General features: G+C 36.6%; 6 protein-coding genes across 6 annotated transcripts; 1 reads left to right on the plus strand and 5 right to left on the minus strand.

Moving 5' to 3' along the window:
• Positions 1 to 5: 5 nt before the first annotated feature.
• On the minus strand, positions 6 to 5,180 carry FDP41_011358 (uncharacterized protein; the record flags this gene model as incomplete). Its single annotated transcript, XM_044701757.1, has 4 exons — positions 6 to 4,133; positions 4,193 to 4,657; positions 4,773 to 4,900; positions 5,006 to 5,180. 4 exons carry the CDS (start codon positions 5,178 to 5,180, stop codon positions 6 to 8), a joined length of 4,896 nt encoding a protein of 1,631 aa, XP_044567141.1.
• Positions 5,181 to 5,356: 176 nt separating this feature from the next.
• Positions 5,357 to 7,411, minus strand: FDP41_011359 (uncharacterized protein; the record flags this gene model as incomplete). The annotated part of the gene is made up of 1 exon (XM_044701758.1): positions 5,357 to 7,411. The coding sequence occupies one exon, from the start codon at positions 7,409 to 7,411 to the stop codon at positions 5,357 to 5,359; it is 2,055 nt and encodes a 684-aa protein (XP_044567142.1).
• A 127-nt stretch (positions 7,412 to 7,538) lies between these two features.
• On the minus strand, positions 7,539 to 8,801 carry FDP41_011360 (uncharacterized protein; the record flags this gene model as incomplete). Its single annotated transcript, XM_044701760.1, has 1 exon — positions 7,539 to 8,801. The coding sequence occupies one exon, from the start codon at positions 8,799 to 8,801 to the stop codon at positions 7,539 to 7,541; it is 1,263 nt and encodes a 420-aa protein (XP_044567143.1).
• Positions 8,802 to 9,041: 240 nt separating this feature from the next.
• On the minus strand, positions 9,042 to 10,024 carry FDP41_011361 (uncharacterized protein; the record flags this gene model as incomplete). Its single annotated transcript, XM_044701761.1, has 2 exons — positions 9,042 to 9,751; positions 9,886 to 10,024. The coding sequence occupies 2 exons, from the start codon at positions 10,022 to 10,024 to the stop codon at positions 9,042 to 9,044; spliced, it is 849 nt and encodes a 282-aa protein (XP_044567144.1).
• A 56-nt stretch (positions 10,025 to 10,080) lies between these two features.
• On the plus strand, positions 10,081 to 13,064 carry FDP41_011362 (uncharacterized protein; the record flags this gene model as incomplete). The annotated part of the gene is made up of 2 exons (XM_044701762.1): positions 10,081 to 12,111; positions 12,171 to 13,064. The coding sequence occupies 2 exons, from the start codon at positions 10,081 to 10,083 to the stop codon at positions 13,062 to 13,064; spliced, it is 2,925 nt and encodes a 974-aa protein (XP_044567145.1).
• A 582-nt stretch (positions 13,065 to 13,646) lies between these two features.
• On the minus strand, positions 13,647 to 15,422 carry FDP41_011363 (uncharacterized protein; the record flags this gene model as incomplete). Its single annotated transcript, XM_044701763.1, has 1 exon — positions 13,647 to 15,422. The coding sequence occupies one exon, from the start codon at positions 15,420 to 15,422 to the stop codon at positions 13,647 to 13,649; it is 1,776 nt and encodes a 591-aa protein (XP_044567146.1).
• Between the last annotated feature and the right edge of the window lie 252 nt (positions 15,423 to 15,674).

The raw sequence follows: 15,674 nt of genomic DNA on the forward strand, positions 1-15,674 counted from the left end.
GTGATTTATTCATCTGCCAGGACATGGGCCTCGTTAATACCCAACTCTTTGCTTACAATCTTAAACATGTCTAACAAAACAGTTGATATGGCTTCACTGTTTCCATGGTAAGAAATGAACTCACACAAAACAGGGAATAATCTTACAACGAGTCCTTGATATCCATTAAGAGCTGGAGTTTGATGTGTGGAATCGGACAACTTGTTAAGTTCGCAATAGAGAAGTGGATTCACTCGAATGGCTTTCAACTCGATGAGAGTGTTATAAACCTCTTGTCTTCTTGGTTTAGGAAGAGGACAGTTTCCACTCCTCTTGTCGTCCTGAATGAATTGTGTCAGAATAGATTTACATCTCTTAAACAAAATTGGTAACACTATCTTTCCTAAATCCACCTCAAGTTTTTCCTTCTTTCCAAGATCTTCTTCTTTTGATTGAACTTGTTCTAATCTTTCGGTTGCTTTTGAGACAAACGAGAACAATGTTTTCATGGAATGTTTGGCGACAGGCTTTGGAGTTAAATGTGTTGCCTTTTCCAGTATCATTAAAAATCTTCGTTTTACAGAGCTAGAGGCGTTGCTATCGATGTTTACCAGAATAAAGTTAGAAATCAAATTAGTGAGTAGAATGCTCTCGTCAACCTGCTCTTCCTGATCTTCCTCACTGTCATACGCCTCATCATCATCATCGTCGTCATCGTTAGTCTTCAAATAGTTCTCATGGAACAGGAAAGATTCAATGGCTTGACAGACATCATTCCAGGTTTCTTCATCAATATCAATGGTAAAATTGCTTTGTGTTTCATCCATACATGATTTGATTACTTTTTCGAAATATTTAACGGAAGACTTCCACAAGTAATAACTCTTGTGATTTTTCAACTGTTTAACAAACTTGGTTTGCATCATGTCTCCTAACAGTTGAATGATTGGATGGAAAGTCAAACGCTTTACAGTAACTGGAGCATTCAAGCAACACACTTCAATGATCACCTTCTGAAGTAAAATTGCAAACTTAACGGGAGTCTCAATTTGACCCTTTCGAATGTCCTCTTTTGATGGAAGATGATTACGAAGAATCTTGAAAATGTGTTCTCTTGTTTGATCGGAAAAGTCAGCAATTTTGTGAACTAATTCCATACATGCTCTTTGAACATGAGATGGGAAGATTAGTACATTCACAGCTGCTTGGCAAGTAAGGAATGGATCAATCAGATAATCAATGACCTTGCCAATATCTTCTTGAGTGAAAATAAATTCGTCCAAATCTCCATCATCGGTTCTTTGTTGCTTGAGCTGCTTTTCTTGATCGTAGAGCTTTCCAATTCCTTCAAGAAGGGAAGTAATAGTATCGACATTAACGAATGATTCCTTCTTCTCTGTTGAGGTAACATATTTAGAAAAATCAGCGAGTGTATGCCATACTTCCCAAGCCCCCTTCCAAAGAGATTTCTTAATTTCTCCTCTTGTTGAACTAATCATGTCATAAAGATTTTTAACTGCGGTCATTGCAATTTCCGAAGTTTTTGATAGAACGGATTTGTGAATAAATAGAGTAATTTCGTTGCATGCCTTATTGACAAAAAGAGGTATTGAACTCAGAATATTGTTTCCATGCTCAGAAACAACACGTGATAAAAAATCGATCACTAAAGATCTTGTTTCGCTCCATTGCTTTGCTGCAGTATTTCTGCTATGGTGTACAACGATTTGCTTTTTCTTCTTTTTTGGATCCTCCACTCCCAAGTCTAGAGGACTTGATGCATTGTCTTTTCCTGCTGTTGGTAACTCTGGTTCCTCTAAATTTGTCTCGGCGGATGTCGCAGCCTCATGGGTCAGATCTAAAACTTTGAGAATTATGTCCGAGATACATTTCTCCCATGTCTTTTTAGTGAGCTGATTTCCATGAGAAACAATCACAAATGTAAGGGTTTTAAGAGCGGAATGACGAACATCTGGCCGACTGTCAATCGTTGAATCTCTTAACTGTTCATACAGAGTGAGCCATAATTCGTCTACACGACTCATGTCTCCTTCATTTTCACCAGCTTCCTTGTCATCTTGATAAGTGTCTTCGTTTTTAACCTTTGGATATCTTTCTGTTAAAAACTCTGCGCTGCTCATAAATAAATGAATTGCTACGAAACTGAGATTCAAGTCTGAGGCATCTCTTTGCTTCACATACGCACTAACAACTGTAAAGAATTCAGTAAGGCACTCAAACCCTAAAGTCGGCAGCAAATCTTTGGTACCAATTGTTTGGACACATTTAAAACCGAAAGGTATAAGTTTAGCTCTGTTGATGTTTGAGTTTGGAGCTGACTTCTTTTTGGAGGTTGGCATTGCTGCACATTCTTTCAATAAAGGAAGTAACACGGTCCATGCGGTAGAAAACTTGTATCCACATTTTTGTAAAATGCTGTTGAGAGTGTTTAAAAGATATTCTCTTGTATCCATAAAATCTGATGATGACTGGAAAATGTCCATAAATATAGTAAAAGCAACTCTTTCAAGGTCTGGTGAGACAATATTTGGAGTCTCTAATTCTCCATCTTTGTTTCCAAACCTAGAACTGAACTTGTTATACTCTGGTCGATACATCGATATTATAACTTCGGAGACACTAGACACAGCAAATTTACGAACTTGCTCGTCCTCATTCTCTATTAGCCATAATATGTGCGGAGAAAACACTTGCCATGTTTTTTCTACTCTATTGATGTTAACCTGAATTGTTTCTACAATTTTTTGTGCGGCAAAAAGTTTGCTATTATCTCCCAGTAATTGATTATTGACTGTATCTTTAGATAATCTGCAAAGCGCTTTCAGCATGACCAACAACGAATCATCGCTTAAATGAGAAGTGCTCATAAATAAATTTTGTAGTGCCGCAAATAAAATATTCAAATCTTCTTGTTCAGTTTCAGAAGCAGAGGTAAATGGTAATCTTTGTGTTAACAGCTTGTCAATCACTAGGAAGTTTTTCAAAAGCAAGTACCAACTGCTACCTAATAATCCTCCTAAACAGTGCGCGATGTTGAATAAAATTTTCATCACCAGAACTGATTTTCTATTGAGCTCATCCATTTTGATGATATTCGAATCTGAGCTGCTTGCACTGTTGGTGTTCACTTCAGGTATGGTATAGAAAAGATCGCTGGTGTTGGAGAAGTTTGAACTGGAATATGTTCGCTTTGACAGTTTGATTTTTGGAGTAAATTTGCAAAGATTGGTTAAAAAAGCGTCTCTCGGAGCGGAAAGTCCAGTCACTCCGCAGGTATGCGTAAATAGTAAGTAATTTCTCAAAATTGACTGAATATTTTCGTCACCATCACACACTTCAAGTAAAATAAAGAGAGTAGTTAAAGTGGGAGCCCATACAATGTCCACAAATGCTGAGCAAATTGCTCTATTTTCTATTAGTTCATGTTCCTCATCTCCATTTTCTTCGGTTTCATTTCTTTTCGTAACTCCCGATAATTTCTGTATTCCTGCCATAGTACTCAATGAAATAATAAGGCCAGAAATGCATTCTAGGCATACACCTACACTCTCTGATAAAGTTGGAATATAGCTTGTTTTATCGAGTAGTGTATCCAATCGCATTGTATGTTTTTGATTAAGGTCAAGAGATAATTTAGCAGACAAGCTACTAATTCCAGGATTGTTTTGAGAAGGTGATCTTTCAGCGCTAATCAAGTCTTGTGGAGTACCTGGCGTAGCATTTGCGTTATAATTTAGTAAATGTTGGACGTATAGAGTTACTGAGCTTGCAAGTTTTGCAATGATATGGTTTTCAGAAGTAATAATGTTGATTGTAGAGGAAATATGTCGGTGAATGTACAAAAGGAGATCGTAGTCATAGAAAATTGTTTTTACAACTTCTAACGCCAGGAGTTTGTTGCAACCGTTATTACCTGGTTTCTCTATAGTGTCTTTTAAATGATGGCATATTGTCATCAAAAAGCTATCAAACGGTAAAACTGTTCCGAGTGAGTGTAAAATGGAACAAGTGATTTTGTAAACTCGCAAGGAGTGTGAAAATGTCATAGAACTAGATCCCGATAAAATATTACTCAAATTGTTAGAAATGTAAGGACAAATTAATTGTTCAATCATTTGTTTAAATTGGGTAATCTGTGTGAAACCCGAAAACCGAAGATCAATAACGAATAAAATTAAAATAGGCCACTTACATTTCGAAATAGTTTGCCATAATTTGCTATTATTGAATCCAGTAGCTCTAAAGTGAAATTATTGTCAACTCCTGATATGCCTAACCATTGTCCTGATTCTCCTTCCATCATTGAACACAAATCCTTGAAATAAAGAATAGCATTTTTGAATGAATTTGATTCCTCATCTATTTTCTCGTCGTTAACATTGTTTTCTTCTGTTTTGGGTCGAAGAAATTCAAATATTGCGCTTGTTGCTTGTCTTATCGTTGCTTTTGCTGTCATGTCAACATTGAGACTTTTCGATCCATTCAATAAGTAACATAATTTTAGCAACTTGGACAAAGTGGCTTGACTTATTTCATATCCTCCTCGAGCAGTAAAAATTGCCAAAACTAGCTGCAAGATTTTCAGTAAGACAGATTCTTCTGTACTTGATTGATGACCGAGACGTGATACCGTTTCCACAATTATATTTAATCCGGCCTGTGGTGAATGACATTGAAATGATATTTGTTGTTGCCATGAATTTATCACATAGAAGATATGGTCGTAAATATTATTATTGACACCAAGACATCACGATGATAAATTGACCTACCTCTGGCACGGCATTATGAAGAAGTATCTGATGGAGAGACGAAAGAGCAATGACGATGAGTTTGGTGTTCTTACTTTCACATGCAATTAGAAAGGGCTTTACAATTTCCTCGTTGCTTCCCTTGATGGCTGTTGTTGATGTTAATATTGGTAGTCAAATTCCGACGAGTGTATGTAATGAAAAAGCGACAATGATGAATTTCTTTGCCTCATCATTTCAACAACAATACCTACAATGTACGACCTGATCCGAAGTAATTGATTGCTCCTCCAGACGCTCTTGAATAGACCGTAGTTGCCTCACTCCACGGTCAGCAGCTTCCTTGATAGCAGGAAATTTCTTCTGTTGTGCCTCCACGGATAAAGATCGCAGCTCACTTTGAAGAACTTTCAACAGTGGGTTGCTCATGCTGATGATATTTTTTATTATTTGATGATGATTATGAAAATTGGGTGATGATCAATGAATTAATGAATTTAAAGAAGATATAAAAGACTCATTGATGAATCATCACAAAGGAACATTCGGAGTTGGAATTTCGATACAATGCATGGAAGGATTTAGCTAGATATTAAAGTTTTTGGCTAAAAGAAAAACCCATCCATGTCGAGCAATTTCTTGAGAGACATGCAAACATTGATGAGTGTGCTGTACTTGCATGATAGGGTCTCATAGATTCCAATTCTATTGGCTTTAGAGTTAGGAACAATTAAAAGCCCTTCACCTATCAAATTACTCATGGATGAGTCTCCACCGTTCTGATGCAATTCTGTAAGGACAGAAATGGTTTCATGCTGTTTGGGCGTATGCATGAAGGAAACAATCATTGAGTCACGACTCTTGAGTTGCATTAATAGGTCACGATGATGGCATTGTTGTTTGTTGGGAATTAAGTTTTCAAGGAGTGTCACACACACTGCTTCATACGTCTCTGTCAACATTTCAAGCAGTGAGTCCAGTTCTGGCATTGTTCTCATCTTAAAATTTGTCTTGATATATTGTAGCAAGCCAGAAAGTTTGTTCTCGAAATAGCATCCTCCAGAAAGGATGGCGATTGTCGGCATGTTAGGATCTTGTGTCAGGAATTTGAACGAGTTGGTGAGATATCTCAGTAAGCGAAAAAATAAGTTTCGATAGGTCTCTGCTAGCGACTCCATGGGAGCACGTATGAGCACAGAATTTGAATACGGAGAGAGGTCAGTATTAGTGGGTTCCAAAAAGAGCATTTGTTTCATGGGTCCGAGTGGTAACTGTTTGATGGATTTGCAAGTGAGAAGATGGTCTTTCAAATGAGAGTATTTTCCAAAGCTTAATAGTTCATGTCGTCTTGTGTCATTATTGTATCTTGTAATGGAATGAATCAACAGTGGAATCACATTGAATACCTCACAAATCCGATCCATGTCTGAAACATGATGAATACAAAGAATATTTCTCTTGGCCAAAGCTAAAACTAGCATGTCGTCCAGAATATCTTCTGAAAGAACAATGCCAATGTGGTTCCTTTCTAGCTCAGCAATAAAATCTTCAATTTCCTTTGCTAATGATTGTTTCAAAGACATGTAATCCTTGTGAATCTCGATCTCAATATTCTTATGAGAGAGTTCAACTTGCTTCAAAGGCAGGCATTTGACTCCATTATGTGAATGAAAGGAAAAGACCTTTGATTGAACAAAAGATGCTTCTCCAACGAGTATTCCTGGTAACAGTTTGGATCCACTCTCAGTGTTCGCAAAAGGTATTGCATGAACAATAAAATCAAACAATTCGCGATTGGCTGAAATCTTGTAAATTGCAGGCATGTCCATCATACTCAACCAGTTGATCATTAAATGAGAAAGTGTGTTGGCAATAGAGGAACTAACATGAGGAATTAAAAAAGTATAGCAAATATTGTACAAAGTGTCTTCAGGGGTTTCAAATGGGTCTACACATTCGCATAAATTAATCAACTCTGGTAAAACAACTTCTGGAAGTAATATTTGAACAAAATATGCAATGGACTTGGATAGACCTCTTTGATATTTCATCCATGAGATCGAATGTTGAAAATTATTCTTTTTTCTTTGAACTTGTTTGACTAAAGAATATAAACAAGTTGTAAAAAATCCACAATGATCGCTGACATCCTTAAGATGCTTTTGTATTAAGTCTTGAATCAGCAAAAAGTAATATTCTTCACTTCCAATCAAATTCCCAAATTTTATAAATCCTTTCTCATTCTTTCGTTGAGAATTAATAATTTCATGTTTTTTAGTGTCAATTCTTTCCTTAAATGTCTCAAATAGAAAGTGTGGACTTTTTGTAAAATAAAATTGGTTTGGAAATCGAGGATGTTGTATCATTTTCGAGTTGCTGATGACCGGACCTATAATTCCTTCCAATTGATGATGTAATAACTGAAGCAGAGATAAATTTTGATTTTCCTCAACTCGAGAGGTAATTTGCTGATCTAATAAAGAATGAGCTGTCATCATGTACTCTTTCCAATTAATGAATTTATTTCCGACATGAGTATTTTCATTTAATTCCTCTCCTCTTTCATCGTCGTCACTTTCTTGTTGTTCCGATTCGAAGGTTTGTATGCGAGAGTTGTATACCATCATTGAAGAGGACCGATTGCCATCATCATGTTCCATTTTTTGGTTGCAGTGCCTTTTTCATTTTCACCAAGAACCAAGAGCTCTTTGAATGCAAAGTCATTTGTTTATTCGAATGGGTCCAACTTTTATAATAAAATCGTCACCCTATTTATATAGATCTGCATCACCATTCAAAAAGTGCCTCCACATGATCTGGATTCATTGTGAGTCTCTTCCTCTTTTCCTCAATAACAGTTTCAATTTCTGGGACGGATCTCTGAGGAGAAGATACCTTTCGAGGGGATGATAAGAAAGGAGAGGAGGTCATAAATATTGGAGTTTCAGGAAGAGGACGTTCTTTCAGAGGTTTGCCAACCAATTGGAATTGCGAGCTTGTACTCAGTGATGCATCTTTGGATTTCTCTTGTTGTAAAGCTTGCTCGATGGATTCCTTTTTTTCATGTTGAATCTTTTGAAGTATGAGATTGGTGTGAACATTTTTCAAATTATTTCCAACAACATTCGAAGGTATGGTTTCATTTTGACTCATTGATGGAGAATCCTTCTTGTTGTTTTTTACGGAAACAAGATTAGGTGAGGATTGTGAAAATGATGAGGTTAATCTCATGGAATGTCGTTCTTGTTTGATCATGCTCTCCAATTTTTCCAATTGTTTCATGGCTTCCTCTCTCAATAATTTCAATAATTGTTGCAATCGATTTTCTTCAGCGTCGGTCCAAGAAGAATTGTCTTCTGTGGTATGAGTCGTCATTACCATAACACTCTTTCTCTTATGCATTTCCATGGCTTCCTTGTACAGATCTGTTTGTTGCATGTCATTTTCCATCTTGTGAAGAATGTTGTGAAATCTCTTGTTAAAGTCCTGTTGTGAGTGAGGATTGAGTTTAAAGTGTCGCTTCACATCGTTGTGTGTGTGATGAGAGGGAAGCTCTGATGATGACTTTTGATTCAAATCTTCAAAGCTCTTGATGGTTTTTCTGACTTCCTGTTTCGGAGAAGAAGAATTAGAATGATTTTGAATGAACGAAGAAGAAGCATTAGAAGGTTTCTGCTTGAAGCTTTGAGAGAAGGGTTTCGAGGTTGTCAAATCAGATCGCACGGATTGATTGTTAGATTGCTGTTTTTCAAAGAGTGCAATTTTGTTCTTTGCGGAATTGCTCGAGGAATAGGAAACGGTATGGCGCTTGTTCGTCGTGTTGTTGTTCTGGTTGATGACATTCTTCTTCATCGCTGTTCCTCGTGTGGTTGTGACGAATGGATCATTCTGTGAAAGCAGACCGACGCCGTTGACAGTGGCTGTGGATGGGCTTGATTCAAATTTCTTGGACAGATGAGCCACTCGATGCGAGGTTGTTGTCATGGACAGTGGCGAAGGAGAGGAGGAGGAGAAGGATGAAACAGTACTGTCGACTTGTTGAGGATGCATCTTCGACGTCAATTTTTTGATTCTAACCCAATGACACACCGCGACGGTGTAGTGAAATTATTCCGACAAAGAATCCTCTCGCAAAAAACGCCATACTTCAAAACTGAAAGCATCAAAATCATCAGGGCGTGTTGATATAAATACTTGACAAGTCATCATTCATTTGGAAGTTGTGTCAATATATGCAACAACTCATTTCCAAAGTGAGTTAGTTCAATTGAGAATCTCTTTCCAATGGTCTTAGTGGTGATCTTGCTTTTGTACCCGGTCCTCTTCCTCTTCTGCATCATAATCCCATAATGTAAGGCTATCCCTCAATAATTGCATGATGAAAGCAGTATCTTTATAAGACTCCTCAGAGAGTGTATCTAATTCATTCAATGTTTCATCAAACGCTTCTTTTGCAATGTTGAATGCTTCTCGTGGCATGTCCATGATATCATGGTAAAACACAGACCAGTTGAGAGCGAATCCCAATCTCAGTGGATCACTTGCTGGAATTGTTGTCGACATGGTTCGTGCAGTTTCGTAAGCTTGTAAGGCTTGTTGAGAGTAGTACTTTAAAAGTTCACCATCGTCATTGTTTCCTCTTAATTTGGATTGAAATGCCAAATAACGATAATAATCACCTTTCATTTTGAAAAAGAACAGAATTGCTTCTCCATCTTGGATACGATTGGCAGTGGGTATTAAATAGTGATCTAACAAATGAAATAATTCATTGCAAATTTCCGTAATTTCATGTTCAATGCGTTGTTGATAGAGTTGTGCCATTTTCAATTGTTGAATTTCATTCTTTTCTGATAATTTGGAACAAATCGATGAAGTCATTGTCCATGAATGACGTTTGGGGTTCACCGATTGTTTGTAGGCCACCGATAATAAATTCCTTTCAGAAATGGATAATTCTGAATTGAGTTGAATAATTTTTTTCATATAAATTCTCATGTCTGAAAGAAATCTCAACCACAATGTCAATAATCCCGATGATGATGATCATGACGGTTGGTTGGTTCCATCATATATTCGATTTTATTAAAATTATTCATTTATTTATTTAATAAATTCACAATGAAACACAAACCATCATAACATTCAGCAATTTCACATAATTTCGCCATATATATTAATTCTTCTCTTGATTCTTCTTCTAAATCTTGACAAGCATACGTCACAAGACCTTCCGTAAAAGACGACAACATGTCTCTTGAGCCGTTGATCATTTTTGTTGGACTTGACGTCAATTAAATTGATGCGTATTTACCTATTTACAAAAAAAATGATCAGAGGTCAACTGAAACATCTCGTCGCCCTCTCTCATCATCAACAACAATCATCATCCGATGATGACCATAGTGGTGGAGATAGTGGCACTAGTTCTAAAACTACACTTTCCTCTGATTCAACATCTTCTTCGTTGTACATTTCAACCTTCAAACCAACAACAATATCATCATCGGGAGAGAATTCACCACTTTTTAAATTTTCTCAACCATCACCGACTTCCTCTCCAACTTCAGGAAAATCCTCTTTCTCTTCCAATCTCCTCTTTGGTAAATCCAACACATCATCTTCATTGATGAATCACATGCATCAAAAATTAGGCTCTTCCTACCTTGGCAACAAGAACACAACCACTGGTCACACTGGTCAGCAAGTATCTTCTTCATCGTTTTTTGGTGCTTCTTCTTCGTCTCCTCACCAGAATCATACCATTAATAGAAAAAACAATTCATCGTCCTCCTCATCCTCGTCACTTCAATTACCAATTAATTTTTCAATTCCTCCCATTCGAGGAGCAAATGTTTTTAGAAGAAATTGGAGAAGTTCGAGTGGTGGATTTCTTTGTAATTTATCCTACATTGTGTTGGGGATTGTATTTGTTCTTTCTTTGTTGACATTTTTTGTTTTCATTTATTATACCATGACTAGAAACCCAAATAGATCCATCAGTACTGAAATGACCAATGCAGGAGTCACGGGTGACATTCAAGGAAAATTATATCAACTTGAAAAACACTCGGTATTGCGAGGAGTGGACGAATTCTTCAAATTACTTCATAAAAAGAATTCACACCATTTAGGATCGGTGCCATTAGAGGAAGGTTATAACAAATTATTTGAGCATGAACAAGCGGATAAGGAGACGTCGAAAGTAGATAAACTTAGTATTGCCATGCAAAAAGAAATGGAAAAAATTAGAATGTTCTATGCTGAAAATCCAATTCAAAAAGTATTTTTGGGAATTGTGAATGACCACAATCAACTGTTGAGTGCATTGCTACTCACAAAGCAAGAAAAATTAATTCCACAAGATATGGCTCTTCCAATTCTACATTTGGATTCTCATTCTGGTCACAAAATTTTACAAAATTCTAAACTTTTAAAACTGACCTTACAGTCGAAAAAGAAAACAATTTCCAAGATTGAAAAGTCAATTGGCGCAGATAATTTTATCTCGACATGTCAGTATTACAACCTCATTGGAAGTCATGTCATTTGGGTTCACAACGATTGGGAAGGTTCTCATTTTGCTCTTCCACGAGGGAGACATATTGCAGTCATGGGAGCCAGAGGAAATCCAAAAAGAGGAAAATCCAAGATTTGCTATAAGAAAATGAAAGGAATCTTTTGGGATGGAAGTTTAAGCGATTTCACCTTTGAAACAACCATGAATTCAGAAGGAAAGATTTATGTGAATGAAAAGACCACTTGCACGAGAACTGAATATCTTGTAAAACCCAAACATGTTCGGTGGGATGTATACTCTATTGATCAAATTGCAAGATTGAATGCTCGAATTTTCAACAACACTCCATATATTCTTCATGTGAGTGAGGATTTTTTCACAGCACAAGATCCACTCATTAATAATCTTTTACCACATGCAGAATATGGACATTTATTTGACATGCTTTCTAAATTGGTGTCACCAAAGAAAATATGTTATCAAAAACCTATACCTATTCCATCAAAAGAAGATGAAAACACTCAACTCACGAATGAGGAGCAAAACAGAGATTGGATTTCAAAAATTTTAGATGAAATGTTTTTCAGAGGTCTCGTATTTGAATCGGACGGAATTAGAGCTCCACAAAATTCACTCTACAGCCCAAATTTGTTGGACATGTGGTGTGAAGGTCCACATGCTGCTCTCGAGGAGTTACGAAAAATCAACAAACTCGTTCTCATCATGCTTGACAATATTCCATATTATGTGTTGTCACTATTGAGATATGAATATGAATTTCCGTCCGTTCGAAAATATTGTTATGTGAATAATTTATTTGGAATTTGTCCTTCTGCAAGTGTAAGTAACTATATATCTTTAATATATTTTAATGGAATATTAATACAACAATAACATAGACTCCCTCTCATCCATCTACCGACGTGGAAATTAGACGATCCTCTAACTATTTGAAAGACATCGTTGTTAGAGAAGGTCGACCAGCCATTATCATCATTTCCAGATCAAACAGAGACAAGCTTGTAGATGTTGACAAGTTTTATGACACTGAGCATATGATTTTGAATGCCATTGAGCGAGCATTAAGTCCAACACCTCCACTTATTCACTATTTGGGCGGTGCTATTCCAGCTCAAGAACCAGAAAAGAAGAACGATAATACTGGACTTTATCAACAAGAAATGGCCATTCTGGAGAATATTATTGAAAATGAAATGAATGATTTTACACCATATTACAATTTAATAATTGACAGAATACAGAAATTTAGTAAGCTAAAGAAATTTATCAAAGATAAAGACCTCACAGTGAATGAGCTTTTCACAGAGGGCCAAGAGTTATTGCACGAGTTTATCCAACAAACCAAAGACAAGATCGGTTTTGAAAATCCCATAATGAAAACTCCATACCAGCCAAAAAAGGCTCGATTGAAAATATGCATCAACTTAATTGGAGTCAAGAAATTACTGCCCAACCTACTGAAATGTTTATTACCTAGATTGAGACAAGAAAAAAGGGTAGTGTTCTTGATTTCAGAACATTTAGTAGAAACTCCCGAAGAATTTAGACAAGTTATCTCTACCGATACACAAATTTCAAAAGTCAGCGATCAAGTGAAACAAAATTGGTTGTTATTGATGGATTTGGCCTGTGACAATTTAAATAAGGTTTTGATTCAGTCTGAGAAGGGCCTTTCCAAGTATTTCAGTAACATGCAACAGACTGTCGATGGCAAAATTGTTAATGACGTTTCACAAGGTCATTTAACCAGTTGTTCTTCTCAATCCAAATAAATCAAGCAACCAATAAAATTTGATAAGTCTCGTCATTGGATTTTGCGAGGATTTTGCTTCAATTTAGCAGATTTCAGACCCTGGATAAGACTAAAGAAGCTTTGTCTAAATAAGTTTGGGAGATCTTCTTTGCACGTTTTGATATCTTTGAGGGTCTCTTTGAATTTATCCATCAGACCTTTTGATTTTTGTGTTAATAAAGAGTGACCTTTCTTGACGAGCTCTAAACGTTTGTGCATTTGTTCTAGTGCCAAATCTACTGGGTAAAACTGGCAGTCTTTGGTTGCCATTGTTAATTCCAGACATGTTTTTTTTGTTTGTGTAAATGATCGCGTTCCAGTTTCTTTTAATAGTTCAGAGCTGCAAAGAATGCACCTTCTATCACCACTTCAAAAGTAACACTCAAACAACGGATCTATGATCGAAGTGGCGGCTGTTCCAAGTATGGAAGTTTAACCAAACACACATGTCCAAGTTCACAACCATAAAAATAAACATGATGATTATTCCTTTTTCTTCTTCTTTCTAGCTACTCTTGCCGTAATACCATCGTCCTCTTCATCCTTCTTTCTCTTTTTCTCGTCATCGTTGCTTTCTTTCTTCAACTTGTCTTTCTTTTTGTCCTTCTTTTCCTTCTTTTCTTTTTTTTTCGATGGATGTCGTTTTTTCTTGTTGCTTCTCTTCAGAGGTGACTTTAGAGGTCTCTGTTGTATCAGAGGGTTTTGACGATGTAGAAGAACTGGTGGCACTAGATGAAGAAGATGACGTGGCTGTCTTTGGCTCCAACTCAGGGCATAAACTTCTAACCTTTTTCATTAAATCTGTTTTTGTGGGCCATATTGACTTTAAGAAACCTTTCACGAAGCTATCCACTTCCTTCTTTTTGTCGTCTTCCTCTCCTTTTTTCTTGCTCGATTGGTCTCCGCTTGTCTTCAAAATCTTTCTAATTATTGTTGTCATTAATTCGTTTGTTTCTGAAGAATTTTTCAGCCTACCACCCTCTAAATCTCTGACTTTTTTACGTAGAATTTCATAATTCTCGTCTGAATATGGATGAGTTTCTTTCTGTCCCTTTCTTTCTAAACAATCAAGCATATCCTTGAACAAGCTCTTCTTCAATTTATCTTTCAAGGTTTGTATCTCAACAGGATGTTGACCAGCTTCATATTCCTGCACAAGCGCTTTCATTCTTTCCTTAATAGTTTTCGGTCCAAAATTAAGGGGAGGTATCTTTCGCAATCTTCTCAGCAATGTGTTTGGGACACCTTTTTTGTAATGCTTCATTCTCTCCATTGCCAGTTTTTTAAGACCTTCATTAAGCTCTGATGGTATTGTCTTGTACGTTTTTGAAGAATCAAAACCTTTTTCTACTGCCAAATCTTGCAATTCCTGAATTGCTTTTTCAATATCTTCAGGGAATTTTTTGTTTGCATAGTCATCCTCCGAGAGGGATTCTTCACCACCAGAATCTTCAGAGCTACCCTCTTCATCATCTTCAATTTTCTTTTTGTCGCCTTTCTTTTTGAGAGTGGAGCTTGGTGTTATTGTTTGATATTCTGATGGAGGCAGCATTGGAATATCCGTCATCAAATCATACTCTGTGTCATCAATCCATGAATCGTCACTGTCATATTCATCATCACGTTTTTTTCGTTCTTTTTCTGCTTTTTTCTTTTTACTCGATTCTAAGCTGATTTTTCGGTGTTGTTCATGGATTGTCAATTGATTTTTTAGCATTCTTTCTCTTTGTGTGATACTGTGAATAACAGAATTCAACTTGGAGTACGGCGCTCCTGAATCGTCTAACCAATCTAAATCTTCGGCAATTCTTCTTCTTCCTTCCTCATCACCAAACGCTACTTGTTTTAATTTCTCCTCAAGAAGAGTGTTCTTTTTGAGCCTTTTCCTTGTTTTTTCAACTGTGTCTTCTTCTTCACTGATGGATTCCTCTGATGCAAATACTACCTCTTCTTCGCTATCGTCGTCAATGGTTGGTGGTTTTGTAATATCTTCTCCATCAGCCTCGTTTGGTTTCATTTTGGGTTGTGATGATTTGGTTACAGAATCTTCTACTCCGTTCGTTTGATCCTTACTTCCTGTAGCTCCCACTTTTGCTTCCGATGATGCTACTACTTCATCTTCACTATCATCAATCACTTTCTTGTCGTTGTTGGGTTTTTTCTTTTTAATTCCGAGCACCTTCTTTGTCTTGGCCATTAATTCTTCAAAATTAACAACACAAGTTTGAAAAGCGCTCGCTCTAGGATCTTCATACGAATCAAAATCAATAGGTTGAAGCGGAACATAAAACCGCAACGAAGTCACTGGTCGTTCTTTCGTTTGACTTCCAAAAGACATTTTTCAATATTTTTTCAATTTTTTTAACGGCAAATTTAACGAAAATATTTGTTTTTCAATTTGAAAGTGTTCCACACTTTGAATTGCAACGATTATATGTATAAATTCTTCCAGAAACAAATCAAAACAAGATAACGGTTGTTATCTTGTGTATTCCAATTCTCATGGTGAAAAGGAAGTGGCCAACCAAAATCCAACGAGGAGAATTAGAAAAAAAATGCAAACCTCTCTTCTTCTCTTTCACTCGAGCAT

Source organism: Naegleria fowleri (genome assembly GCF_008403515.1).
Source record: "Naegleria fowleri strain ATCC 30894 chromosome Unknown tig9, whole genome shotgun sequence".
Lineage (NCBI taxonomy): Eukaryota > Heterolobosea > Eutetramitea > Acrasida > Naegleriidae > Naegleria > Naegleria fowleri.